The sequence below is a fragment of the Paecilomyces variotii genome, assembly GCF_004022145.1.
Source record: "Paecilomyces variotii strain CBS 101075 chromosome Unknown C8Q69scaffold_6, whole genome shotgun sequence".
In the NCBI taxonomy this organism is placed as follows: Eukaryota; Fungi; Ascomycota; class Eurotiomycetes; order Eurotiales; family Thermoascaceae; genus Paecilomyces; species Paecilomyces variotii.
Genome location: NW_021167145.1, coordinates 489,733 through 517,268, shown reverse-complemented (window position 1 = coordinate 517,268; position 27,536 = coordinate 489,733). Strand labels below are relative to the sequence as shown.

Sequence of the window (27,536 nt, the reverse complement as noted above, 5' to 3'; positions counted from 1 at the left end):
ATGGTCGGAGAAAACGCTAAAGAGGCCCCTAGGGCTATCAAGAGCAACGCAATACCAGAATGTTCCCGTCTTCTATCCGCGTTCTAGGAGTTCAGTGAGTAATGTCGGCATTTCGTCTTGACGAGCACTTTCTGTTCTTCCTCCTTGAAGTATTTCACGAATTCCGTATGCATCTTCTCAAATTCATCAGAATCAATCCCATCGACAGCTTTGCTTGTCAGTCAATAGGGAGGGCGTATCATTTCCAGTAGACGAGAACATGCCCATTCAGGGTCAAGAATCAACGGGAATGTGCTCGTTTTCAAGTTGCTGAACGTCAAGTCTGAGTGGCCTGTTAGACAGGGAGAGAAAGCCCCTTGGGTCAATAGTAAAAGATACAATCCGAGGGAGTGGTATACTGGCGATCCCTAGAATCACACGTGAGAGGCCTCGAAAGAGATTCGTCTCCAGGTTTGCATCCCTCTTTTCATCCCACGTTTCTGAAAGCATCCGACCCTGCGGTCTATCAATGTACTCAATCAGCATGTAACCAATGCCTTGTTTCTCGAACATTGATCTCTGCACTGATGGCGGATGTATCGAGATGGCGTCTGTAATCGAAGCCACGCTGATATATGACGACGGAATGATTGAAAAAGGCGCATAGGGAAAGGCAGGTTCCCGAGAACAGTAAACTAATTTCAATCAATATATCGTCTCAAGGATGACGCTGGAGACCTACGTACCGTTTCACCGGTTGAAAATAAAGCCAATTGGGATGGATGGGCAATTACCCTGAAGCCACGCATATGTCCCAACTTCGCAACGCAATTTCTCATCGGAGTTTCCAGGATAGTGCGCGTCGCCCACCCGATACGGCAGAGGAAATCGAATTATCACGCACTTATTGTAGTTTTTCTTGGGGTCGCTAACTGTAACTGGGATGCAGACATCGAAACTTCCGTATTACCACTCATCCGGGTCAGCTATGTGGCAAGCCCCAGACGAGCTAAAGCCAAGATGATGAAGAGCCACGGCTTCAATTGAGTCGCGACACTTGTAGAAATGATTGAAAAACTTCGACCTCTGTTCCCAATATCCGAGCTTATGTAGGACATTTGTCCCTTGCTTTTTCGCAGCTGACTAGGTGATCTCTCCAGTAGCAGCGGGCGTGATTTAGGCATCTCCACTGAATCTTCCAAGGTGTGCAAATGGGCTGATGTCCAAAGATAAGACAACAAAATCTATCTACGGGACTCACGTTAATAGCAAAATGAATGAAGTGGGTAGAGACTCAGGCCGTTTGATGCTCAGTTCGAATCTCGATGTCCGTGCATTGACCCTTTTGAGAATATGAAAACCTCCCTTGAAGGGTACCCTATGATAAGAAGATAATGATTCTACAGTATCATGTATCATCTATAACCGTACGTTGGTGGACGACGGAACAGGCTCGGAGAATTCCCAGAGATATGTAGTCGGTTCCGCTTCTCGTCCTCCGGAAACGCCATGTGAAATACTTCATCCAGAATCTGACCAAATCACGGGTGTACAGGATTCACGACGTACTAGGAGATGGAATCCGTTTATCTATCTCTCAATGTTCGACATCACTTCGACGCACGACTCGACATTGTCAAAATTCAATAATGCCAGTGAAGCCGCTCTTCATCTGATACTAACAGGATCGCCGTGGGTCGAGGGTGGTGTCAGCCTAATATGATCTGCCTGGTCGAGAAGAGGAATGCGGAGCGACGATCGCTAGAGAACTTGGGGGTTTTATGTATGTACTCCGTACAACAACGTTGTTATGCTTCGAGGACATCCTGAGCTCAGTCCGTCTCAGAATTCGGTTCTGAGGCGGGTCAAAGTTTCCCTTGGGCGAAGCAAACATTAAGGCCAGATAGGTATACCCTTCCCTGAGTAGAAATAGAGTAGACGGGAGCGTGTAACCATATATCGCCTCTTGAAGTACCTAGGTATACGGCAATTTCTCTTACTATCTGCTAAGACGATTTTAGGGGATTCTGGACCTGTCACATGAACTAATATGCTCCTCATCTCCAGGGAGGAGTCCTTGATTGAACTTGGCACGCCATGGTCTAGATCGAAATAACATTAGATAGATAATGTACGGAGTATAAGCTGGTCGCGTGCTAAGTTTTCTGAAGCGGAATGATCGCCGTCAGCGACCGTTGACAAGGCTGAAATGAACACTGGGACATTATTCACTGGATGACGACAGGCCGGCCATTCCGTCGACCTCCGTCCAAGGCGTCGTGTGCTTAACAATGTTCCGCTTTCATGTACCTAAGGAGCAAGCTAGACTCGTTTGTGAAGTCATCCTCCCGTACTTTCAAGGCCATAAGACCACTTACAGTCGCTGAATTGTTCCCCGGTTCGAGAATGGGTTACGCGGGAAGTTGTGCCTTGCCGGTAAGTACCGCGTTGTTCCAGTTATCGCACCTTGACGAGCTGACGTAGGGTTCAGCCTCCTCCAGAATGGCTCGGTGAGATGGACATCTGAGCCCAGAGTTACCTCATTCATTTCTTTTTCTTCTTAATCGTCCCTGGGACCCCGACTTTTGTGCTCTCTCTTTGCCGGGTCGGTGGTCTTGTCAACTATACACCTATTAGCTCAGCGTTCTTGATCCAGGCAGCAACAGGCGGACGTCGAAACGAAATATGTCGTTGAAGAATATCATTGAACCAGCGGGTATGCTGAATCTTAAATATCTGGTCAGACCTCAATTAGGAATTAACAACTGCTAACGCTAGCCGGTGTTATACAGCGGTTGTCGCCACCTTCGCGCTGGGAACGATCATCAATCGACGCAAATCGTCCACGCCTCTGCAAACCAACGATGACCTCAATAAGCCTGTAGTTACAGTCGGTCCAGAGGGAGTCAGAGATAATGAGGATGCGGTCTACAAGTATGGCACTGTTACAGAGAGCAGTGTGCCAAGGCGCCGGAAAGCGATTCATTCTCGTCTACTAAATTACTTCCCGTTCTTGATGGAGATTTGGTACTGGCTCCTGACATACTGGGTATGGATATTTCCCCCTCGTCATATCTTCTCACCGTACTAATGCAGTTGAGTACCTGTAGATCTACCAGGGCTTACGAGCAATATCTGCCAGAGCCATTGCTGGAAACAAGGCTGTCTTCCGTCAAGCGTATATTCATGCCACTCAGATCCTCTGGCTCGAACATCTCCTCCACATTGATGTCGAACTATCTGTACAGCGTTTCATCCTCGAGAAGGCACCATGGCTGATGCAGGTCCTGGCTAAAATCTACTACTCGCACATAGTCCTGGGGGTAGTCTTCCTTGTATACTGCTACACATTTCTGCCGCGCTGGAGATACCACAACATCAGACGAACAATTGCGATGGAAAACGTGATCGCATTTGTGATCATCACAGCCTGGAGGTGCATGCCACCACGCCTTCTTCCGGAAGAATACGGCTTCATCGATGTCCTGCACAGTGGCAATAATGGCGGTTCAGCCTGGACACAGAACAAGTTCCAGCTAACAATCGCTGCGATGCCATCTTTACATTTTGGGAACTCTCTTTTCATCGCATTCTGCTTGTGCAAGTTTAGTCCGCATTTGATCCTGCGCCTCATTGCTCCGCTATGGCCGATTTCGATGCTTCTTACCATCGTTGCAACCGCCAATCATTTTCTCCTGGACGCTTTCGTCGGTGCATGCGTTCTTGCAGCAGCTCGGAGATGGAATAGGGCCATCTTGGTTCTTCTTCCTATAGAAGATTTCCTTTTTAGGCTCCTTCGACTGGAGAAGCCTGAGGATGGAAACGCAGAGAATTTGCAGCCTCTATTAGAAGAATGAGAATAAGTTCCACTGAGGTGGGATGACCATGACATATCTATCAGCTCTAACTATAGTTGGAAAAGCCGGATTCTGATTTTTATATTACTGATGCATGTACGCAGTTCCCCGCCTTGTAAGAAATTAGAAGACGGAATATTCGGTACATGCGCGGTGTCAGCTTCAGAACGCCAGTCTGTGCTTACGCTGATTCTCTCGCGTTATCATATTATGCAGATGCTTTGACTAGTAAATATTTACATACCAGAATGGGGTGCTTCAATATATATTCGATGAGGTAGTACCCTCTATGCACGAATACAACAGCTCATGGATCTACTCCGAAAGAATCGATCGGGGATATAGAAGATTCCATACTTATTGCGGCTGGATCGTAATATGACCACCAATTGTTTTTACATTACGAGTCTGCCATTATCGACTAATCAAAAACGATATCTAGGGGGAAAAAAAAAAGGAATATGATTCCAAAATGCTTCATTTAATGCAAATTTTACGCTGCACAATTTACTGATCTTCCCAACTAGGCAAGTGATAATTATCATCTATACTACTAAGGCATAGTGCTCTCGAAGCCACATAGCCAATGCTGCACATGAACTTGGGGGCCAATATAATAATAATAATACATGTAGTGACCTCCATTGCTGATGCTTCCTATGCCGATTATTAATAGGGTGTTTTCGGTGAGTTCATCTGTCAGATCTGCGTCTTCTATGATGGAAGCCTCTAGGGAAATCTCGGGACCGTACCATAAGTAATTGGAGTTGTAGATATGGGTGATTCCATACAGCTGCCAAGAGGATGCCAGCCACGCCGTTCGTTCCCCAGGTATGCTGGAATTAATTAATATCATTTTTACCCCAAGGGGTTGGCAAAAGAAAGGGATGAAACCCTGGCTGGGCGTGTTACCCCGGGGACTCCGGATTCCCCCAAGCAGCGCAGTTGCCGCAGAGCGCCTTCCTGGAAGGGGGAAGCGGTGTGGGCATCAGGATTCAGCTGTGAACATGAGCATGAGCATGTCGGGGTTAATCATTATTATTAGACTAGTCTAGTCTAGATAGGCTGAGTCGGCTGGACCCCCGCGTTCAACCAGATCTCTCAGCTGCGAGCCAGGTGAGAATGCGTGATCCCGGGGAGGAGAAGATCATTGCAGCCTCCTTGGCGAGGATTCCGAGGTCGATTGGACGCGAATTATGGCGATCTTCAGGGCGGGGGATCGCAAGTAGTGATGCTGACAGTTCTCGACCGACTCGAATCAGATGTTGGAGAACGGCTCGGTCTCTGTGTTTCTTAAGTTACTCCAAGGTCGGACCCGCATGTGCTCCGCATCCCGTTTACCTCTCGGGTAAATCACTGGCATGTTCGGTCAGAACTGTAAAATTTGGAGAAGATGGCGGCTGGAAACCCGTCGAAAAAAAAAAAGGATTCCGGCGCTGGAACAATAATAATAATAATAATAACATTAGGTTACGAGATTCGATTGTGAGGTGCAGGCATGTTGCGTTGATGTCAGTGAATTCAGCTATTAATCTTTACTATATTATTATTTCCCTATACTGTCAGCTCTGACGGATCTTATGTCTTTCTTACCGGCCGAGAGACGACGAGTACTGCTGTTTCCCACGGTCACTCTTAGATCCTGTTCGGGATCAGGACACCCGATTAGAGCCTGCCTGGAGCGCTTGTTTTCCCGACTCGAAGGGATCTTGCGCGTGCTCCGAGATTCGGGGCCCTAGATGACCTTGGCGGGAGTTTTTCGTAGGATGGGTCCTCACGGGGCGATTAACTAGGAAAAGTGACAATGACTCAACTCTGGTTACCCTTCTGGAGAACAACGGGTAGATGCAAATCCAGTAGGACTCAGGAACTCAGGAGGGACAAGCGTCCAGTATGAGTGTTAGTTACTTGGTATCCGTGAGATGCTACTCAAGTAGGCATAACGAGCAAGATAGTAGTAGTATCAAATACTGTAACTAACTACTAACTACTAACTAGTTAACTAAGTATCTAACTACTAATAATAATACTAATAACTAAACAACCATCGGGGATACCGGAGCTTGGCCCGACCCCACGCCCCTGGCCGGGGCGGTGAAGGCCGTCGCTGAGTGTTTTTTTTGCTTGCTGGGACTCGCGTGGCCTGCGCTGCGAAAGGCGTTAAGCTTCGCCGATTCCCGCAGGTCCTGGCGCCAAAAAAAAAACTGCGAGACGGCTATCACACTCTGGTTCTGTTTGGGACAGCTTGATTCAGTTCTATCATCGTCTCTGTCTGGCCTGGAGCTGTCATCCTGCGTTCCTGTGTCTCCCGTTGTGTATTATTGCCTTTGCTGTTATCTGTCCGGCCATTGCACGCTATCCGTTGTTCTGGTCCCTTTGTGTTAGCTTGCTCTGACCCTCAGTCACAAGTCAAGTTGTCCATACGGACACTCTGGGAATAGGACGGGGCTTTGTGTGTGGCAGGACAACAATCCATCACTGTGATTGATTGCAGTTGTTGTAATTTGGAATTACCATGTCGAGCGTGACGGAGACTGTCAAGGCGTCACTCCTGGGGACGGCGGAGGAGCCGCAGCTCACCCAGCAGATCAAGGCCAACTTCCTGAAGCATGCGCGCAAGGATGAACAGACCGGTGAACTGTACATGACTGAGCAGGAGTTTGTGGAAGCCATTGCACCCAAGGAAGAGGACTATGTAAGTGGCTGCAGTCGTTGCCCTTGGTGTTGCGCAATGGGGTGAGTCATAGGTTGTTGAAAGCTGACTCGATTGTTTTCTGTCCACGGCAGCATAAAATCAAGCGCGAGCAGTACAGCATTCTCTTCGCCGTCGCCGATCGACGACAGACGGGCCGGATAAACATCTCTGACTGGGCCACCTTCGAGAACCTGCTCAGCAAGCCCGATGCGGAGTACGAGGTTGCCTTCCGCCTGTTCGACGTCGAAGGCACCGGTGCGGTCAAGTACGAGACCTTCCAGAAACTGTACAATCTCAACAAAGGATCGGATGGCGTCCCCTTCGACTGGAACTCGGAATGGGCGTCGCTCTATGTCGGCAGGAAGAAGACCCGTCATGACATGACATACCCCCAGTTCGCACAGATGCTGCGTGGACTGCAGGGCGAGCGTATCCGCCAGGCCTTCCATTACTTCGACAAGGACGGTGATGGCTACATTGAGCCGGAAGATTTCCAGCGCATCATCCTGAGCACCGCCAGGCACAAGCTCTCCGACTACTTGCTGGAGCACCTCCCCACGCTCTGCAACATCTCTGCCGGCAGCAAGATCTCCTACGCCAACGTGCGCGCGTTCCAGAATGTCATCCGTGAGATGGATCTCATTGATCTCATTCTGCGCGAGGCGACGCGCAAAAGTGATGATGGCAAGATCACGCGGGCTGATTTCCTGAACGAGGCTGCCCGCATCACCCGCTTTTCTTTCTTTACACCTATGGAGGCCGATATTCTGTTCCATTTCGCTGGTCTGGATGCACCCACGGGAAGACTCTCTCTCAAGGATTTCGCCAAGGTCATCGATGCGTCCTGGCACACCCCGCTGGCCCTTGGTGAACGAGCTGTCGCCTCGACCGCTGGCAAAGCGGTCGAAAAGACGAAATCCGTCCTCCACAATGTCCTGGAGTCGGTCCACCACTTTGCGCTCGGTAGCATTGCTGGAGCCTTTGGTGCTTTCATGGTCTACCCCATTGACCTGGTGAAAACGAGAATGCAGAACCAACGTAGCACCCGTGTCGGTGAGAGGTTGTACAACAATTCCATCGACTGCGCGAGGAAAGTCATCCGCAATGAGGGCTTCTTGGGTCTCTACTCGGGTGTCTTGCCCCAGCTGATCGGTGTCGCTCCCGAGAAGGCCATCAAATTGACCGTTAACGACCTGGTCCGCGGCCACTTCACCGACAAGCAAACAGGAAAGATTTGGTATCCCTGGGAGATTTTGGCGGGTGGTACGGCCGGAGCTTGTCAAGTGGTAAGTCGAGTTAACGATCGCTTTGAGTCGACGAGACGAATCTAATCTAATCCACCAGATCTTCACCAACCCTCTGGAAATCGTGAAGATCCGTCTGCAAGTGCAGGGCGAGATCGCCAAGAATGTCGAAGGTGCTCCTCGTCGATCAGCGATGTGGATCGTGAAGAACCTTGGTTTGGTAGGTCTGTACAAGGGTGCCAGTGCTTGTCTGCTTCGCGATGGTGGGTTTAATCTTTCATACATCTAAAGAAGCGTATGGAACTGACCCGGTTTAGTTCCTTTCTCCGCCATCTATTTCCCCACCTATTCCCACCTCAAGTCCGACTTTTTCGGAGAGTCGCAGACGAAGAAGCTTGGCGTTGTGCAGCTCCTGACCGCCGGTGCCATTGCGGGTATGCCTGCAGCTTACCTGACAACCCCGTGCGATGTTATCAAGACTCGTCTGCAAGTCGAGGCCCGCAAGGGAGAGACCGGATACACGTCTCTGCGTCACTGCGCGACGACCGTCTGGAAGGAGGAGGGCTTCCGGGCTTTCTTCAAGGGAGGACCAGCTCGTATTCTCCGTTCCTCTCCTCAGTTCGGTTTCACCCTTGCGGCGTATGAAGTCCTCCAGAATGTGCTGCCTATGCCCGGATCTGAGGCTGCGATGACCTCTATTACGCCCACCGGTAGTGTCGAACCCGGCGTCGGCCTGCAGGTTGCCAAGGCCCCTCTTCCGTACCTGAGATGTCGCAACGCTCTGAAGCTCATCCTCGACCTCGATGAGAACTTTGGTCGCGTGAAGGTCCCAGAGGGCGAGAAGTGGCCCAAGTTCCTCTCGACTCCGAAGCAATGAACAATTCATGGGATTAAAAAAAAAAGTGACGATTTAAGGCTTTCCGTGCAAGGTGATTTCCTCTGTATCTCTTTCTTTTTTTCTCTCTCTGGGAATCGGGTCAGACTAGAGCGTTAGACTTAGATCTCCAAATTTGGGTGTTTCCCAAATGAGCAAACAGCAGACGACACCGTTGATGACAATACAACGGGTAGTCGAGAAGGGATCGTTGCATGGTCATTACTACATGTGTACTCCTAGGGGTTTCTGTTCTTTTTTCTCCGGTGTACATGCGCCCCTCGCCTTGTGGCAGTATGCAGTTGCGTTGCATTTGTGTTGTTATTCTTCTTTGCTTTCTTTCAATGTTTTCCTAGCGAGTCCCCATCCGGTTCGGTCATGCATGTAACTACGCTCTGTTATGGTGCAGCGCCTCATTCGTCTGTGTTTCTTTTTTAAGCCCAATATTCAATGAACGGAAACAGGTTTCGTCTCAATCACGTTTTCTCTCTGGTTTCTTCGGCTGTATCCTTATCTCCCGTCTAGACGATTTCATATATTCTAGACGATCAACTCTACAAATAGAATTTGCTAGATTAGAGCAGTACACTGTCTGTATATGTATGTACGTCCGGTAGAAAAAATATAGTTATATATATATGTATATATAAGATCCGAAAAAGATCTATAACTAACCACAATACTCCACACCACTTGCAAAGTTTAGAATTAAAGCAACCCAGCAAATTCCCCAATCACGTAAAAATGCTCTGTAGAGAAGTACGTATAATATATCATCATCATTATTATAGAAACATACTACTATGTATTATTCTTCTATATATTCATGCAAACCTCCCCGCCCCAACGAAAAACTCGGAGCGAAATACTCAAAATCGATAACAGGGCTCCTCCGGAATCCGGACTAAGGGAAGATTTCTACTTCAATTTCATTCATTTATTCATTTATTCATTGGTAATTACTGTAATACTTATTCTAGATAGATGAATAGATAGTATATTATTATTATTAGTTACCTAGGTACTGTACTAAGTTACTGTCTCGGATATCTCGTATCTAGACTATCTATCTGGATTCTAGACTAACTTACTTACTCTCAGTATCTAGTCTAGATAGAACTAAGTATGGGTCTTGGTCTGGGTCTGGGTCTGGTCAAAGTGTCTAAAATGGCGGTCTGGAATTATTGTACTGTGATTGATTGATGATTCTTAGATAGATATCTAGATACATGTAACTAATAGTTTCGTTTGGGGCTGGGATTAGTCTCTGAGAGTTAGTAGTATTATTATTATTGGATGGGAGTGATGAAGGAAAGGAATAGACTATAGGAAGCCGAGATAAATCCGATAATGTACATAGTGGAGATGAGTATGGATGTTGCTTTGTGGAGTTGCTCTAGATAGATAGCTTTTGTTTCTTTGATACTGAAACTAGGATTGACGCCATCTCGTTCTCCACATTTGAGATAGATAGAGTGTATAGGACTATATGCGCTATGTACTATGTATTTAATATGTATGTACGTACAATGCTAAAATTTTCGCGAGCCAATAGCTCTTAAGTCCAGTTGATGTGATTAGTGGAGTTTGGGTATCAAGTTGCGCATACTCCGTACATCAAGCCGTTTGTCCGCAGTAGGGCGACTTTAGCGGATCTGCCCGGAACGGGAATTTTCTTTTCTTCAACGTTCCCTTGTGGTTCTGGAAGACTGTACTCCGTATCTATATCATCTCCGCGCGTCCCTATCATGGCCATGGCCAATCTGAGAGCTGGTTATGAGTCGGTGTACCGGCCATAACTGGTGGGGCTTCTTTTTCTCCGAGAACTCAAGGTTGTGGACTGGCACTGTTTATCTGACCTCTCCTGCACTTATGTCTTCTCCTTGAAGCCAGAATATTTCGCGGATGAAACCACCTCACGAGAATCCTGTTCTTCTCGAGAGATTCATCATCCCGGAAAAAGCTGGCTGTGTCCATCTCCTCTCCCCTTGGCAAAGTCATCATAGGGAAAGGCCGACGGAGAGTGATCCGGATTCACCGGTCGAGCTATCTATCAATGGTATGAGAAGCAGACCTTCTTACGACCGCAATGGAATAAATAAAATATGTCGGCGCTTAGAAGAACACGGGCTTTCGGGGCTGATTCTTGTCTTTCTTGTCGTCTGCCTCTTCGACATTGTTCTCCTGTCCGTTTTCGGATGACTTCGTGCGGAAGAAGAGTGATCTTATGCCTCCCTTTGCACGCTGTTCAGCGGGCTGTTCTTGTACGACAGGTTCAGTCTGCGCTGGCGCTTGAGCGTCTTTTTCGGACCTCTTTTGGTGCCACAGGGAATCTTCTGCCTCGATTTCACGTAGAACTAGTAACAAAAAATAGGAGCATTAGCGCATGGTATACACAACCTAAGCAGAAGAGACCAACCTTCATCCCATTCCCTCTCCTTGTGCGCGTCCCCGGTTCCTAGCAGTCTTTCCACGTCCACCTTCTCCCCATTGTTAATCTTCTCAATGACCTCTTTCAAAAGTTTTATTTTCGCATCTGCACTTCTAGTATATGCCTCGTAATCCTTCTTCAGAAGCAGTAATCGGATAGCTTGCGAGCCGATGAGAATGAATATGACAATAAAAAACGTTGCTGGATTCCATTCCCGCGATTCGATTGATTTCTTTTTCTGATGACCAAGTGTCTCGGGATCTCGCAGGAACTTTGGCATAATCGCTTTCCATGTTGATGCTTGTGCTATTCTCGGTAAGGATTCGGAGGAATGTAGACGGACATGTTGCGAAACTGTAAGAAAAGCGGCGCGATTGCGGAGAACGCTGGAGTGTTGTGCGGAATTTCTGGCGAGCAGCCTAACAGGAATTCTGAGTGCAGCCATTGTGAGGGATTCGATAAATGATCGACCAGATCTATGCCGTCGCGCGTGGAACTGGCCTCGAAAAAAAAAGACGTATGGTACTCTATGGTCGTAGTAGTGTTCGTCAAGAGAGAGAGAGAATCGGAGAATCGGGGCTGGAGATCCGATGTGCCTGGATCGCTCGTTTTGGAATAGTGCGGAGGCCTGTTGCTGCGACAACGCAGTTTATGTCAGCCTCCTTCGACTACGGAGCTCCATGATGAGATATGTTCGATACTAACACGCTCGGTGTGATGGCAGTCAGTGCCATATTCTTATATCCTTCTATACGCCCATGGCGGTAACAGTACTAATGCCGGGCTCCCTCGTGGAGTCCGTGAAACAGGATATTAAGTCACTAGCATCGTGCACAAATTCCACCGTTTCCTCTCTCCAAACACTCCTCCGACCCTCCTCCAATACGGATGCAGAGAAGGCCACCAACAGCCAGAAGAGAGAGACGAGGACGACAAGGGCCACTACAGCATCAAGAAACTCGAGATCGACCCGGACTGCGAAGTCCAAGACAGCTACCAAAGTCGCCGTGTTCCAAGCGCCTACCGATATCCAAGACGAAGCGCGTCTCTCACGCCAAGAGAAACTGATACTGGCGACTGAGGTCTTCAATGTTGCCTCCAAGACCCTCTCGGATGCGTTGAAGGCTCCTGCTTCTAGACGCCAAGTTGCGAACACGCCAGATCAAGTTCAACGAACTCCAAACACCAAGACGCCTCTGCGCCCAAGCTCGCCAAACCGAATCGTGACATCGCCCACCAAATCAAAGCCGGGCCATGTGCGGCGGACGAGTACATTTATGGTGGGCGATGGAGTGCTCGCCATGGCTGAGTGTGCGCGATTGTCATTGTCGTGTCTACGGACATTGAGAAGCGAACAGGGTGACCAAACAGGTGACTTCCCCAATATGCAACTCGAACAAGGAGCGTGCATACTTGCGGGGAGGCTTCTCTCACTGGACCTCAATGAACTCGCGTACAAAGAATTGAGAGGACTCAAGCGCCGGATACAACAGCATCTCGATAATGTCGCGGATTCTACCAGCCGTACGAAGAAACCCAGCGCTGCGAGCAATCCTAACGATGATGCCTCCAAAGAGACAATGGCAGACCTTTTAGCCTTCAGGAATACTAGAGCCGCTGGTTGTCCACTGAGTCTCCTAGTGTCATTCCAGGCGAACGCTCTGAGGTTGATTGTATCTGAGAGACGGCCCTCGGTCATTCAAAAGCTTTACCCAACGCTCTTGCTGTCCAACCATAGCAGCCCGGCCAGAGTAATTACCGACGCGCTCAAAGCCGGAGCCTTGACGAAGGATAAGGCAGCCTTGCAGTTACAGTCACTGTCATACAACCTTTCTTGTCTTTGTCCGTCGAGTCAGAAATACGGCGATCAACCCTCACCGGTCTCGAAGTCACAAATTAAGCCAGCCCTGTCGCTTAACATACAGCTGCTCGCACTTGAAGTTCGGACGATGTGGTGGAAGGTCTCTGGCCACGTTTGTGAACCTAACAAAGAACTCTGGGATCCTCTGGCACGCTCGCTAGGGACATTTGCCCAGAATGAGCATACAATTGACAACGTGGAATTCTCTACGATATACCAAACGGTGCTCAGGCTGCAGTCTGCCGTGGGGGAAGATGAGCGGAATCTGTCAATCGCATCCAAGGATCCACATACGATACGGAGGATCAATATGGTTCTAGGACAAATGGCACAAGAAGCAGGATGTACCGACGATGCTCTCGCGATATACAAGGACATCTTGGGCCTGCCTGCTCTTGAGCAGTCTGTCATCATTGGAATCATTCGCTGCAGAATCGCCTGTATTGATATTCAAATGATGAAGTCGGCAGGTTCACCAGCTACGGTTTCACAGTCGCTCTCCGAAGCAGCAGCGACTTTGGGATCCCTGCTGAAAGGCACCAACACTGATATGGAGCAACTGCTCATTGAGTCGGCTAAACTCAAAAAGCTAGCAATGGGCGTTCTCGCAAACACGGTTTCCAGGAACAGCAGTACAGACAGCGCGACTGACGGACTGAAAGGCCGAGTGATCGAATATCTTCAAGGGTTTGTAAGATTTCTGAGGCGCTACATTGGACGACAACCAGCAGAGGACAGCGAAGAAAAAGAGATCGAGCAGTTTCAGCATAAGCTTGCAGTATCGAAGAACATCATTCTCGCCGCTATCGATTCGGCTGCTGCTGTTGGAAAGCTGGTAGTGATGTGTGAGTCAACGGCTTGGGAAGGTGCTCTGCCAATGTTTTCCGACTGCCAACGTCTCCTTGGACTTCTTGGACCCGAAAATCAGGCCGAGGAAGAGCCCTTTGCGGACGATAATAGAGGCATTGCTTTTGTCAAACTCTCCAATGTCTTTTGGTCGCGGTATTTAAAGGAAAGAGAATCAGGAAAGGGTTACAAGCAACTGATTCCGCTTCTGAGGCAATCAACAAGCTTGCTCCTTAATTGCTCTCCTGCCGAGAGGAGTACTGGCTTTGCTGCTCTGAAATTCGAGAGACTTGCTCATCTTTACGCCGAAGGAAACATCGGATCAGAATCGGTCAAGGCATTCCATCAATCCATACATGAGCATATTGGCTCGGGTATCCTTCCAGACCTCATGTCCACGGTTGGTAGAAAGCCTGCTCATCGTGTTTTCCAAGATCCAAGAAGTGAAGGTTTTGTCCTCGGCCGTGTTTTGAATGGACACCTGAGAGTTCAGCTGCGGCGCAGAAACAATAACAATTCAGTCATATTCGACGACGACACTCTGGAGTCCGAAGAGCGAGGGTTTCTCCTTGAATGGCAGATGGGCCTTCTTATGGACAGCCATGCTCATTCTTCGAGCGTCGAAAGCCTCCGTTTAACTCTCAATTCCCTTGTCTCTACACTTCTTTCCCTGTATACCCCCGACAGTTATCCTATACACCGGTTACGCATTATCATGTACACTCTACGTTTCTTACTTCAGCACCCTGGGTCGTTGGACATACCTGTCACTGAGGCACTCATATCCGAAGGCACAGCAATTGTGACGGAGGGAAGGAGTCGTTTTGACGACCCCGTGCTGGCTGGGCTTGAAGATCATTTGAAGTCATGTCTACGGTTGATTTTGGGATTTCATAATGGAGATCTCGGCCGCGAAGAACTCGACGCAGTGGTCCAGTCTTGGATCCAGGTGGCTCGAACTTGCCATGAATGGGAGTCGGTCGAAACTTGCGTGGGTGATCCGGAATATTGGATTGTGCAGATGAAAGCAGTTCTCGATTATCTCGAAATTCGTGGAATGTGGAAACTTCAGCTGTCGGTCTATGAGTCACTTCTCCATATTCTGCAACTCCAGGTTGTCAAAGACATCTCCGAAATCGTTCTAGTCCAGTCTCGATCAGCGTTGCAATATTGTCGACTTGGGAATTGCACCAGAGCTGGCACACTGCTCGCCCAAGCTAGCCAATATATCGAGACCAACCGGGTCTCGTCATTTGCAGCAATGTCTAACCACCTGGTCAACGTGGAGTATCTGCTCGAGACCGGCAGCCTGGAGAAAGCAGCTAGCACATTGTCGGCGGCGCGAACATTCTGCCAGAGTAGCCGGGTGAAGGGAGAGATTGACAGCAGCACCGGCCAGCAAAAGATTGCATGGGAAAGAATCATTGCAGATGCAGCTCTTATCCATTCGAAGTTCTTTTACGCACAGGGGTCAATGGCTAATGCCATCTTCTTCGCTAAGCTTTCAGTACGTCTGAATTGCAGACTGTGGGCTAAACTGGAGAAGATGTCGCAGAAGAAAGAAGGGACACCGGAGCGTGACAGCCGCGATTCTGAAGTAGACATTGTCGCGGAAGGAATGGCTACTCTCAACATAAAGGACAGTTCCTCATCAAAGAACTACTCCGAGGGATCGCCTTTTTGGCCGCATATCGCTTCGCACCATTCCAGCCTTATGAATCTTGTCCATCTCTCCTCTCACAGTGGACTTCTCCAAGACGCCATATACTACGCAGAGCAAGCGGTGAAAGTAAACAAAACACTCAATGCCAAGGTCCGCCTCATTGCCTGCCAAGCTCAACTTGGTTATGACTGGATCCGTGGTGGCCACATATCAGAAGGCCAGGATCTCCTGAAAGGTGCAGTGGAAATGTCGCAAGAGCTCGATAACAGTATTGAAATTGTTTCATTGCGAGTCAGCCTTGCTTCTCTTTATCAAGCCAAAGGGCTGCATGATCAGCAGTCTCGTGCTCTCTCCGAAGCGGAACGCGCCGTCCTTGATCTTTGTCGACCAGAATCGATGATGCCCCTCGACTTATCCTCACCAGATCTTGGTATCGAAGACAAGATGGAAAAACTAGAAATCCAAAAGCCAACCAGGAAACCCCGGAGGGCAGCAGCAACAACGACTCAGCGGACGCGGAAAGCAAAGACGGTGACCAGTGAATCAGCATTGAACAAAGCATCTCCGGCTACAGTGCAGTCAATCACCTTGTCGAGATTTAGAGGCGATATTCTGCGACAACAAGCATCTTGTTCCTTTGCAGGACATGATTTCGACAAAGCTCTCTCCCTACTAAAGGATGCGTGGCAGTTTGCCATGTCTAGGGCGGGCCAGATCTCCACCCAGATAGACGAAAGCGAGCACCTTCTGGCTGATACGATCAGACGTTTCTCGACGCATGCCGTATATTGTGTGCTCCCGGAGTCTACGCTTTCTCTGCCATCTGTGCAATCTCCAGCAAGAGAGCTTGAAGATCTTGCTTCCCCTGAAAATGCCTCAGCCACAAAGAAAGCGCCAGCTGTGCGTAAAACGAGAGCAACTTCTACTAAAGGGACACGGTCACGTACTACCAAGAAAGAAGAAGATTTCGCTACCATGCTGTCAAGAGCGACTACCCCCCTCGGTGACATCTTCAAAGCTGCTATCACATGTGGTTCCACAGCTGATGCACATGCTGCTTCCCGTCTGCTGAGCCGGATGTCGCTGCTATCGAATGCTACTGCTTCTGGGGTTCTAGGGACAGGACTTGTGTCTCCAGCCAATGTTACTGGTAAGTCTTGTCTTAAGATATCAACGTAGCTGTCTAACATAAGATAGAAATCGGTCGTATTGGTGCCTTTGAGCGCGCCCAGCTTTCAATTGAGATCGATAAGAAGCTTCCGAGCTTCTCTGATCCGTTGAGCTGGCCAACCGCCCCTACCTGGACAAGAGAGATTCAAAGTTATTCCTCTGATTTCACCTCGGAGTATATTGACATCCTTCCGGACAATTGGAACGTCATATCGTTGTCACTTAGTGCAGACCGGACGGATATTGTTATCTCGAAAATGCTCAAGGGTCGTACGCCTTTCCTCCTCCGTCTGCCCTTGAAACGAGGAGATTCCGAGGAAGAAGAGGAAGAAGATGAATTTACCTTCGATGAAGGTAAGAGGGAGCTGCAGGACATTATTAAGCTCGCCAATATCAGCGCACATGATGCCCGCACGCGAACGGATAGACAGTCCAGAAAGGAGTGGTGGGAAAATAGGGAGGCACTTGATCGACGTCTAGAGACACTCCTTTCTAACATTGAAAATATTTGGTTGGGAGGATTCCGTGGTGTCTTCTCCCCTGCTACCAGGAATGTTGACCTCCTATCCCGGTTCGGCGAGTCTTTTCAACACGTCCTCGACAAGCATCTCCCTTCGAGAAGGAAGGGTGGCAAAGCGCGGGAAGCAAGACTCACGCTTCACTCAAGTGTCTTGGAATTGTTCACCGGAATTCAGGACCTGGAAAGCCGTGAGGATCCTGAAGATCTGCTGATGGACCTCCTATACTTTGTGGTGGACATTCTGCAGTTCCATGGAGAACGCAATGCCTATGATGAGATCGATTTTGATATGATGGTGGTGGATACCCTTGATGCACTGCGGAGCTACCACGAGAGCGTGGGGAATGAGGGGCATGGTGAACCAGCCCATACCATTTTGGTTCTTGACAAAGCTCTTCATTCTTTCCCATGGGAATCACTCCCGTGTCTTCAAGGGCTCCCTGTTTCCCGCATGCCATCCTTGCAATGTATTCGCGACAGGATCATGGACTTTCGACAACACGCGGAAGATATCTCCCAAGGATTGCACATAAATCGCAGCAGCGGAACCTACATCCTCAATCCAGGCGGTGACCTTAAGGCGACACAGGGCACCTTTGAAGAAGATCTCTCTTCTATGAAAGGTTGGACGAGCATTGTCAACCGGGAGCCCAGCGAGCCAGAATTTAAAGAAGCGCTGGAGTCTAGAAGTTTACTTCTTTACTTTGGCCACGGCAGTGGCGCTCAGTACATTCGAGGCCGAACCATCAAGCGGCTAGACCAGTGCGCAGTCACCTTTCTCATGGGCTGCAGCAGTGGCTGCCTCACCGAAGCTGGCGAGTACGAACCCTATGGAACACCGATGAACTATATGCATGCCGGCACTCCAGCTTTAGTTGCTACGCTCTGGGACGTCACAGACAAGGACATTGATCGGTTTGCCAAGTCAACATTCGAGAGGTGGGGTCTGCTCGCTGGCCATGAGACCGCGCAGAGAGACGTGAAGGGAAAGTCAAGATGTGTTAAGGGAGCTGTGACCAGTCCCGATTCTGCGTCTGACCGTCCCGTGGCTCTGGACGAAGCTGTTACGAAGTCGAGAACGTCTTGTTTGCTTCGGTATTTGAACGGTGCAGCTCCAGTGATCTACGGTGTTCCGGTGTTTTTGAAGTAGGCGAGGGGTATTGTTTTGGTGCAATTCCGTTGCCGTCGGAGTATATGTATATGAACTTGGTTACGGACTGGAGTACGGTTGTTTGTTTATGTTCTGGGACGGACGAATAGACGGCATAGCTACTTTTGAGGCTCTATAATATAACGGTCAATGACTGGGAACATCCAGTGGACTCCACACAGAGCGTAGCTTTTCTCTGTAAAATGCTCCTCAAGTCGGGACTGTCATGAAATTCCCGATGATGTAAACATGTCCGTCTCCGCGGGGTATCAACAATAGATGTCAGTGTGTCCGATTGTGGCTCAACAACCCGGCAGCACTTGGTCGATAATTTCGGGAGGGGATCAGCGTATGTATACTAGATCCCGCTATGATTTCCGTCCTTTATGATGAGAGAAACGCCCATGGGGGAACAATAACCGCAATAGCCTCTCCAGCGCGGGGTTTGGTGCCCCTCATCCCCTCACGGCTAACTCCACTCTGATAACGGATTTCCTAGAGCTTCCGGCATTATCTTCCTTTTTCTCCTGTTCGTTTCTTCATCTACACTGTCAACTCCATTGTCTTCTTCCTTTCCTGTCGCATCCAAAAAAGAAAAGTTACCATGTCTGTTACAACCAAGGCAACCATCGCCTCCTTTGGTGGAAAGCTGTTGAAGCTCGCCCACAATGCCACCACGACCGGCTGCGAGATGAACTTCAACCTGTACCTGCCACCGCAGGCGTACAAGTCCTCGTCTCAGAAGGTCCCCCTCCTGATCTACCTGTCCGGTTTGACCTGCACGGGAGACAACTGCTCTGAGAAGGGCTTCTTCCAGCACAAGGCTAGCGAGAAGGGCATTGCTGTTCTATACCCAGACACCAGCCCACGTATGTAGTTCCCGTACTCCTGTTCTTTCGAGCATTTACACCCCCCCCTTTCCATCCGGGATCAATCAGGACCCTAACACGCTTGTTACCTGTTCTAGGTGGTCTGAAGATCGAGGGTGAGGACGACTCCTACGATTTCGGTAGCGGTGCGGGCTTCTACATCGACGCCACCAAGGCCCCATGGGACAAGGGCTACAAGATGTACAGCTACATCACGGAAGAGCTTCCCAAGACCGTCTTCTCTGCATTTGACCAGATCGACTCGAGCCGTGTCAGCATTACGGGTCACAGTATGGGTGGTCACGGCGCTCTGACTTTGGTAATAATGGAGTCTTTTTTACCCCGCTTAGATGCCCGCCAAATTACATTATTAAGCCAGATAACTAATTTGGTAAAAAAAAAAACAACAGTTCCTCCGAAATCCCGGAAAATACAAGTCCGTTTCGGCATTCGCGCCCATCTCCAACCCCATCAACTGCCCTTGGGGTCAGAAGGCTTTCTCTGGCTACTTCGGCGCGGAGAACCAGGAGAAGTGGAAGGAGCACGATGCCACGGAGCTGATCAAGAAGTGGAAGGGCCCGCTTGATGTGCTGATTGATGTCGTATGTGACATGTCCCCTTTCCCTTCTTATCTTATATAGCTTGATTATTCCTCGTGTGGACCAGGAATGAAAAATCAATATAAAAAGTAACTTACCACTAACTCTAAACTAGGGCACCGGCGACAACTTCTACAAGCAGGGCCAGCTCCTCCCCGAAAACCTCGAAAAGGCCGCTAAGGAATCCGGCGTCGAGGGCGTCAAAGTCCGCTACCAGCAGGACTACGATCACAGCTACTACTTCATCTCCACGTTCGCCGACGATCACGTAGAGCATGCGGCCAAGTATCTGTTCGCTTAGTGCGTGAGACCCTATTTCATTATTATAACTTTCGTTTTCTATCTTCGATAGAATAAATAAGTTCCATATGTATATTCTTTCTTTAAATCCCCTTTTTGTTTTAACTATCTTTCTATCCCTTGATTGTTTTTTTTTTTTTTTTTTTTTTTTTTTTTTTTTTTTTTTTTTTTTTTTTTAGGTGATATAGATTCCGAGTCTAACTTCTGTAGAAGCGACCCCAAGGCACCTAGAGCCTCGATATAATATGATATGACATGATTAAATGAAGTTGTTACTATATACGCTTCTTCTTCTTCTTCTTTTAATATCAGGCGACAAGAAGGCATATATGATATTATCAGGATACCTTAATAAGTGTAAACGCTACTAGTAATCCAATCCATCAAGTATCCCAAAATACACAACCAATACCTCAAAAGGGAAAAAAAATAATACAGAAAGAAGATCGATCATCTGCATTTTCATCATCTCATCTCATTTGCTTTGCTCTGCTTTGCTTTGCCTTCCCCGCATCTACCTGAAATCTAAACCTGCCCTAATGCAGCTGTGCCTAAGTTAAGTGTAAACCCTTGTCAAGGTCTGGAGAGTCCTTCCCTCAAAAGTCAAAACGGACAAGTAATCACCCTCCCATGCATCATGCATAAGTTTGACATATCTCTCTCGTTTCTCTCGATCCTTTGACAGCCCTGTCCGATAACACTCATCCATTCCTGCCATTTCATTTCTCTTTCTTGGTATCTCTTCGTGATCAGTTAGATCAGTTATCATATAAGGAAGAACAAAAAAAGAAAAGAGAAGAAAATATCCATCGGCAAGGAAACCCCGCCCGGTCTGGTATAGACAGCAGATCAAACAATGGGTTGCCTATGATAGAGAAGAAAAATGTTGTTTTGTCTCTTTGGCTATACGGGAGATGAAGAACGCCCCAGAATGCATGCCGCGCTGCATCACACAAACTATGCACGTTGTTTGCTTTTGCTTTTCTTGTTTCAATGCTTGTTGCAAGATAAGTGAGAAAAAGGCAAAGATTACTGGAAAGTCGCTTGTATGAGAATAAGAAGAGGAAGTTAAGCAGACGGGAAAAAGAAAAGAAACACTCATCCCGGTGCATAATACATGGGAATGATGAGCTCATCGAAGAGAAAAAAGGCAGGGGAATCTAAGAGAACAGTAAAAAGACTGGGCGGCGTAGATTTTGGGAATGAGAGAGAGCGTAACATCATGTGGTATCATGCGCTCAACCGTTGGATAAAGGACTGACAGCTATGTTAGCTGCGCATTAACAGGCCGGTCTAGAACGCGAGGAGACATACCTGGAAAAATTGCCGGAAACCTTTCGTATCCAGCCGACTCAAAGCGCCCAAAAACTCTTCGATAAGATCTGCCCCCATTCCCATGCCGGGAAGTTCTCGAGTACGGAGATATTCTACGTACTCCGCACCTGTTTTGGAATAAATAGTCCGCTGCAAGCTTCCTGCCTCAGCAAGGACCTGCCTTGCCTGCGCATCCTTCGAGTTGAAGCTAGAGGTAGCTGGAAGCGCCCAGCAAAGCGGCGAGAAGCGCGTGATCATGAACTGACCGAAACCAGGGAGAGCCGGTTGGGTGGGAGTCGCTCCGTTCGATATCACCGGAGCGATATCTGGGCCACCCCACGAACTAGCCATCTTAGACAAGACCAGGAACGCCATCTTCGCGGTGGTAGGGTCATCTGCGTCTCTCGCAAAATGTTCAATGGTGGAGATGACGGTTTCAAAGATAGGTTGGTTGGCTAGAAAAAGTATTAGAGATGAGATGCTATTGGAGACGCGGTCAGTAACTTACTCTCGCTAATTATCACGGCTCCCAGGTCATTGTTCAAGACCGCAAGCAAGAAGTTGAGGTACTCTCGCTTCAATTCCGCCAGTTGAATCTCATCGTCCGTGCCCGTGATGGGATCAGCGATTCCAGAGAACACGCGTTGAAGGAAAGGGGTAAGCAACGTGTCCAGAATGCCATAGATCTCAGTCTTGAAGCCAAAGATGACCTGGTCTAGAAGTCGCAAAAAGAGTGCCATCTCATCTTTGGATGAGGTCTGAGTGAGAAGTCCATCGATCCATCTTGGCAGCTGGGGGAGGATTCTCGAGCCGAGAACACCGATCAGTCTCGAGAAGGTGAACCGAGATGCTGTTCTGACATTAAAAGACGTCTTCAGTGATTCCAGGGCAACGAGTGTTGCTTCTGAAACTTGAGCAAAAGCTTCTGATACTTCTGGTGCTGGGGGGTTCGAGGGAGCGTTAGTTCCCGGGGTCCAGTCTGAGAAACCTCTCGCAAGAGTTCCCAGAGCCATAATGTCATGGTGGATTTGCAACAAGGCTCTCTCATCGTTTGATTTTGCTGCAGCTAGATTTCTTTCCATATCCATGAATATTGGGTTCAGGACCGTCTGAGCATACAGCGCTTGCTTGTCGGACGGAATAGCGGCAGTCGAGCAAATAGATCCAACCGCCTCGAATAGATATAGCTGGCTATTGAAGACAGCATCTGCTGAATTCTCGTGGTCCTCTGAAGACATCTCATCGCCATCAGACCCCTCTGCTGGCACTTCAGCTTGGATAACAAGCAAATCTCCGATTGCTTTGATGACGGTTTCAGCCACATTTCCGATATGAGCTCTGAGGTGCTTCACGAAGCGTTGGAAGAGGTACCATGACCGCGTCCTGACCTTCTTCAAGGGGTGGTGAACTAGCTGGAGGAAATTTTCCAAGACTCCTGGAATTAGATGCGCGTGGTGTTCAAAAAAGGAGTTGTAACGAACGCAAATTTCCATATACTGGAGCTGGGTTGCAGGGTGAGTGAAAAATCGAATGTCTATATCGAGTCAGAGACGCCAGCCAGAAAATAATAGTTTGACCGCAGACTTACCAGATTCAACCATCCTCAGCATCATGTCCACCAGTCGATCAGCAGCCGGATTGTTTGGCTTGTTCTTATTGTACAGACCCCCAGATTTGACAGCCAGATCGCCGAAGAGGAACATTTCATGGAGAGCCAGATCAAGATCCCGCCAGTCGAGCTGGCCACCGGACTGCCGTAGGTTTTCGAACGTAGTTCCCACAACTTCTGAAACTGCTTCCATATATAATTGCTCGTTTGCCGATGCAATGATCTGCTGGAGGACATTCAACCTCTTCCGTAGCTCCTGGAACTCCGCCTCATCCGTTTGCTCGTCTTCATCGCCCCATGAAGATGTTTCATCGTATCTCATCTTCGCAATTATAGCCTTCAGGATGGGGAGAAGCATGGAGGAATGCTGGGCAGCGAGAGCCGGGTTTCCTTTCGAGACCTTCCTGGAGTAGGACAAAAGATCATTCACGCAAGGAATGATGGTCGAACAGACCTCATCGTATTCGTCGGAGAAGAAGCGGAGGATATGGGGAAGGAAGGCCTGGAGGAGCGTACTGGCTTTTTCCCTGGCTGGAGCTGGAGCGGCCTCATTATCCAGAACCCTGACAATATCAATGACAGTGATGTTGACGAGCTTCGCAACGGTCTCAGCTAGGTCTGTGTCATATTTGGAGGTGAATCTAGCATCGTGTAGTGGAGGGCTGTTGGAAAGCTGGGCGACAATAGTTTCTAGATTCAAGAACATGATCATATCAATCTTATCCTCGGCCTTCATCTTCTTGCCAACGATCTCAGTAAAAACATCGATCGCCGCATCCCGCAGCTTCTCCTCGCCCTGCCTGACATCCGTTCTCTGTGCCCGTGCTAGCTGCTGGAACAGAAGATCCAACATAGTCTGGTTCACGACCAAACCGATATCGATCCAGCTCACCCAGCTACCCACAACTTTCAGGCACATCTCCGCAATCAAATCATCCCCATCCCGCCACTGCGACAATATCTCTTGCCAGGAGTTGGCGATCTTCTGCACATCTCTCTCGCGAATCAGATCTTTGAGGGCATTGGCCTTATCCTGTTCTGCGCGAGATCTGGACACCAGCACATCGCCGATTTCCTCGTGGATCGAGACAATCACACGGAGATAGAACACGATCCCGACGGGGTTGTCTCGCGCATTTGTCGACGGGTTTTTAGTCGTCAAGCTGAGCAGATCGTCGAAAAAAGTCTCCCAACCGCTGGCGTAGAGAGCGCAGAAGAGACAGGTGAGAGTCTGGGCGATCTTGTTCTGGATATTTGCGGAGTCAGGATTCAGCGTCCCATCTTGTGCGTACCCTTGACGCAGGTACGCCATCAGCGCATCCTTGACGAACCCAAGACCTTGCAGGTCAATCAGGCCGGCCTGAGCGGCGCTGTTGACCACTTCCAGGGCCACATGTCGTACGATCTCGGAGTGCCGTGGGGTTTTGGTGAAGATGGACAGGCAGACCTGCCATCCAGACGGGTCGGAGCGGAGCTGGTTGAGGTAGTCGTAGGCTTGCGCTTTGAGGGCTTGGTCGGAGGCAGGGTTCCAGCCGATTTCTATGGCGCTTGCTACCTGTTACAGAAGCACATCTGGTTAGTTACTGCTGGAGGGAGGAGACCTCTTTTCGCTGAGAGGGGTAGCATCCCGGGGGAGGGGCGTGGGGTTTTTTTTCAGGGCTAGGACAAAATCTTTACCTGATCCTCCATCTTCGGCCAGCCCAACTTGCTTCCGGAGTCGTAGATGACCCTGAAAGCGATGAGCGACTGGGACGTGTGGGAGTTTCGTGTGACGGTTGTTGCTTCAAAATTCAATGTGGAAGGTCATATCATTCAGAGGTCAGTCATCGAGCCATGGTAGTTACAAGAACATGCGGGCGGTGTCGGCTGTGTCCTTCAAGGCTCCAGTTATGAGTTAGCCCCAGTTCAGCCACGGAAGAAAGGCTTAGCCCAGGGACTTACTATCGGACCAAGAGAGAATATTAATGATAGTTGCGGGATAAACTAATACAGATGAGGCACTGTGTGTTTGTGCACAGAAGGAAGAAGAATAATAATAATAATAATCATAATAATAATTGATCTGGGGGCTTGGCATCCGCAATTTTGGGCCGGAGCCCCAAAAAGGCAACGGTGTACGTGCCCGGCTTTCCTCCGCTTGTTCTCGGGCAATTTAGCATCGTCAAGAAACAAACTGGAGATGAAATTACAAGTCGACACAGAAAGAGGGACACTTTTTTTTTTTTTTTTTGCAGGAAGCTATCTACATGCAGAATATGCAAAAATATACTTGAGTCGATCCCTTTTCGATGCCCCGCCGTTTCACGCAGTAGTTCTAACCCTCTAGTCCGACCTAACTACGGAGTAGTACGTACTTGAAAGGGATTCGCCCAAATGGACACTGAAGACTAGATGCGATTCGACTGTCTATATATATAAAGGAGCAAAGATACGTCATGCCTGTCATTAATATTTCCATCTCCAGGTTCACGCCTTGCCGTGCTTGGCGGCTTCCTCCGCCAGAACCTCCTTTTCCATCTTCTCGAAGCCTTCCACCGCGAGGCCATATTTCTCGTAGACATCTTTCTGGTATCCATCGGCAATCTTCTCGATAAAATCCTCCTCCCTCCATCGCTGACCGATGAGCTCTTCGAAGGTCTGGCCGGGCTTCCTCTCCAGACCCCACACGGCCTTGTAGGCGGCGCCCAGAGCGCATGCATTGTCACCAACGTCCAGCTTGTAGACGCCCTCGACGCCTCCAAGGACCTCGCCGGCGACCTTGGCGATGGCCTTGTTTTTCGATCCGCCACCGACGAGATACACTCGTCTAGGCTGTGCGGGGATACCCTCCGCGGGGCTCTGGGTAAGTCCCTTCGAACGGAGGCGGAGGGAAAGCAACTGGCTCTCGACAATCGCACGAGCGTCATCTAGTGGCTTGTCCCAGCCGTCAGTCGTCTCCTGCAACGCCTGATCCTTCGGGTTATAATTGAAATGCCACTGTCCAGCAGGCAGATTGGGAACAATCTCTGGTCGCGGGAAAAAGAGTCCCATCTTCATCTTCTCCGAGTCGGTCTTTTGGCCCAATGCTGGCGTCTGCAGCACAGCTTTGTCGAAGTTAGCCCAGGGATTGGCAGAGTCCTTGCCCAGCTTCGCATCAATTGCATCCCGGACATGTTCACGAGCGAGACCTCCGTTCTTGTAGCAAAGCATGAACATGTACAAGCCGGGCGTGGTAGGGTGGTTGAAGAAGTGAGTGGCGGGGTCTGGTTTGTAGTGAGGAGTCGACATCAGGAAAGTAGTCGAAGTTCCCAGTGAGACCATAGCATCTGACGATCTCAGAGGCAGAGCAAGAATAGTGGCGGGGTTGTCACCGGTGGCGGGAATAATCGTGCAATCCGGGCTGAAGTTATATCGCTCCACGAAGTACCTATCAATCTTGCCTAGGTCAAGGCCTCCATCCTCGGGGACATCTCCCAGTTTATTCTTTAAGTCCTCAACGCCGAATTGACCAGAGGCAAGTTTGAGAAGGCGGTCATCGTAGGCGCCGTTCTTAATGTTCCACAAGTTCATTCCACAGACATCGGAAATATCAAAAGGTGCGATGTGACCAAGGAACAGCGAGGCCAAAAACGAAGACACCAGAGATATCCTTGCGGTTTTCTTGTAGGCATCCGGGTGCTTCCGTGTGAAACGGAGAATCTGGGGACCAGTGAATCTCTATAAAGGACAGAAGCGTCAGCACATGTACATACTTCAAAGACGAGGCTAAAGAGGAAGAATAGAACTCACATGATGCGCCTTGCTTCCCGTCACGTTGGCCAATTCCTCCTGGCTCCCCAAGGCAGCATCAAACTCATCGCATTCCTTCTGCGTACTGGCATCCTGCCAGTTCGGGCTGTACGGATGAGAAAAGGCCCCCTGCAATTGCTCCTCAAGAGTCTTCTCCTTCTGCAAGGTCTTCAACAGCTTCTCCGCGTCGTGGCTCCAGTACACACTGCCATGTTGCTGCCCCGCACCACTGATACCCTTCACGCGGCTGAAGTCCAGTCCTTGCTCCTTCAGCTTGCTCAGCACGCCGTCAAGGGCCTGAAGCCAGAGGGCCACAGGCGCAAAGACCTCTCTCTCCGCCTCATTGGCAAGAACGCCTTTCTTGATGCCGAAGCCTTTCGAGTCGGCATCGAAGTCGAACTTGGCAATGTGGGCAACCTTCAGATCCGAGGTCACCACGAGACCCTTCAGCTGCTGAGTCGAAAGGTCGAACCCAAGGTAGAGAGGACCCTGGGAACCCATTTTCGTGACAATTGTCTCTCCTTTTCTCGAGGGAGGGTGTAAATGTCCGGTGTAATTGTCTAAGATGGCACTGAAAGAGAGAAAAAAAAAGAAAGGAGGAACGCAAAGGAAAAGGAGATCTAGACAGATTACTCTCGGGAAAATAATAGATGATCACGAGATCAGTGGAAAAGCACAAGATGATTTGAGATGCCTAAATCACTCTCAGGGTGCATCTGGAACGGTAGTATGATCGCTTCTTTCTGGGAAGCAGCAGTTCCAGCCAATTTACCCTTTTAACACGTAG

The 27,536-nt window shown here is 49.1% G+C and overlaps 8 protein-coding genes across 8 annotated transcripts; 4 read left to right on the top strand and 4 right to left on the bottom strand.

The window, feature by feature from the left end:
• Positions 1–60: 60 nt before the first annotated feature.
• On the bottom strand, positions 61–1,027 carry C8Q69DRAFT_277488 (hypothetical protein). The gene is made up of 2 exons (XM_028626869.1): positions 722–1,027; positions 61–674 (listed from the first exon to the last, which is right to left on the bottom strand). The coding sequence occupies exons 1-2, from the start codon at positions 816–818 to the stop codon at positions 274–276; spliced, it is 498 nt and encodes a 165-aa protein (XP_028484632.1). The 5' UTR covers positions 819–1,027; the 3' UTR covers positions 61–273.
• Positions 1,028–2,664: 1,637 nt separating this feature from the next.
• Positions 2,665–3,836, top strand: C8Q69DRAFT_507361 (PAP2 superfamily-domain-containing protein; the record flags this gene model as incomplete). Its single annotated transcript, XM_028632882.1, has 3 exons — positions 2,665–2,695; positions 2,772–3,028; positions 3,090–3,836. 3 exons carry the CDS (start codon positions 2,665–2,667, stop codon positions 3,834–3,836), a joined length of 1,035 nt encoding a protein of 344 aa, XP_028484631.1.
• Positions 3,837–6,351: 2,515 nt separating this feature from the next.
• Positions 6,352–8,652, top strand: C8Q69DRAFT_486872 (mitochondrial carrier domain-containing protein; the record flags this gene model as incomplete). Its single annotated transcript, XM_028631941.1, has 4 exons — positions 6,352–6,531; positions 6,624–7,817; positions 7,876–8,038; positions 8,093–8,652. 4 exons carry the CDS (start codon positions 6,352–6,354, stop codon positions 8,650–8,652), a joined length of 2,097 nt encoding a protein of 698 aa, XP_028484630.1.
• Positions 8,653–10,584: 1,932 nt separating this feature from the next.
• Positions 10,585–11,622, bottom strand: C8Q69DRAFT_277387 (hypothetical protein). Its single transcript, XM_028626868.1, has 2 exons — positions 11,069–11,622; positions 10,585–11,006 (listed from the first exon to the last, which is right to left on the bottom strand). The coding sequence occupies exons 1-2, from the start codon at positions 11,523–11,525 to the stop codon at positions 10,765–10,767; spliced, it is 699 nt and encodes a 232-aa protein (XP_028484629.1). The 5' UTR covers positions 11,526–11,622; the 3' UTR covers positions 10,585–10,764.
• Positions 11,623–13,084: 1,462 nt separating this feature from the next.
• On the top strand, positions 13,085–18,467 carry C8Q69DRAFT_468469 (peptidase family C50-domain-containing protein; the record flags this gene model as incomplete). The annotated part of the gene is made up of 2 exons (XM_028630690.1): positions 13,085–16,600; positions 16,648–18,467. Coding segments are annotated over exons 1-2 (4,987 nt in total), but the record flags the coding sequence as incomplete, so codon positions are not given.
• A 31-nt stretch (positions 18,468–18,498) lies between these two features.
• On the top strand, positions 18,499–20,181 carry C8Q69DRAFT_277240 (putative esterase). Its single transcript, XM_028626866.1, has 4 exons — positions 18,499–19,159; positions 19,258–19,478; positions 19,570–19,761; positions 19,874–20,181. Exons 1-4 carry the CDS (start codon positions 18,895–18,897, stop codon positions 20,057–20,059), a joined length of 864 nt encoding a protein of 287 aa, XP_028484627.1. The 5' UTR covers positions 18,499–18,894; the 3' UTR covers positions 20,060–20,181.
• A 1,107-nt stretch (positions 20,182–21,288) lies between these two features.
• C8Q69DRAFT_444933 (putative tRNA exportin) lies at positions 21,289–24,670 on the bottom strand (the record flags this gene model as incomplete). Its single annotated transcript, XM_028629031.1, has 5 exons — positions 21,289–21,315; positions 21,373–21,827; positions 21,881–22,906; positions 22,961–24,536; positions 24,659–24,670. The coding sequence occupies 5 exons, from the start codon at positions 24,668–24,670 to the stop codon at positions 21,289–21,291; spliced, it is 3,096 nt and encodes a 1,031-aa protein (XP_028484626.1).
• A 723-nt stretch (positions 24,671–25,393) lies between these two features.
• On the bottom strand, positions 25,394–27,471 carry C8Q69DRAFT_277085 (xylulokinase). Its single transcript, XM_028626863.1, has 2 exons — positions 26,750–27,471; positions 25,394–26,677 (listed from the first exon to the last, which is right to left on the bottom strand). The coding sequence occupies exons 1-2, from the start codon at positions 27,248–27,250 to the stop codon at positions 25,448–25,450; spliced, it is 1,731 nt and encodes a 576-aa protein (XP_028484625.1). The 5' UTR covers positions 27,251–27,471; the 3' UTR covers positions 25,394–25,447.
• Positions 27,472–27,536: the final 65 nt, after the last annotated feature.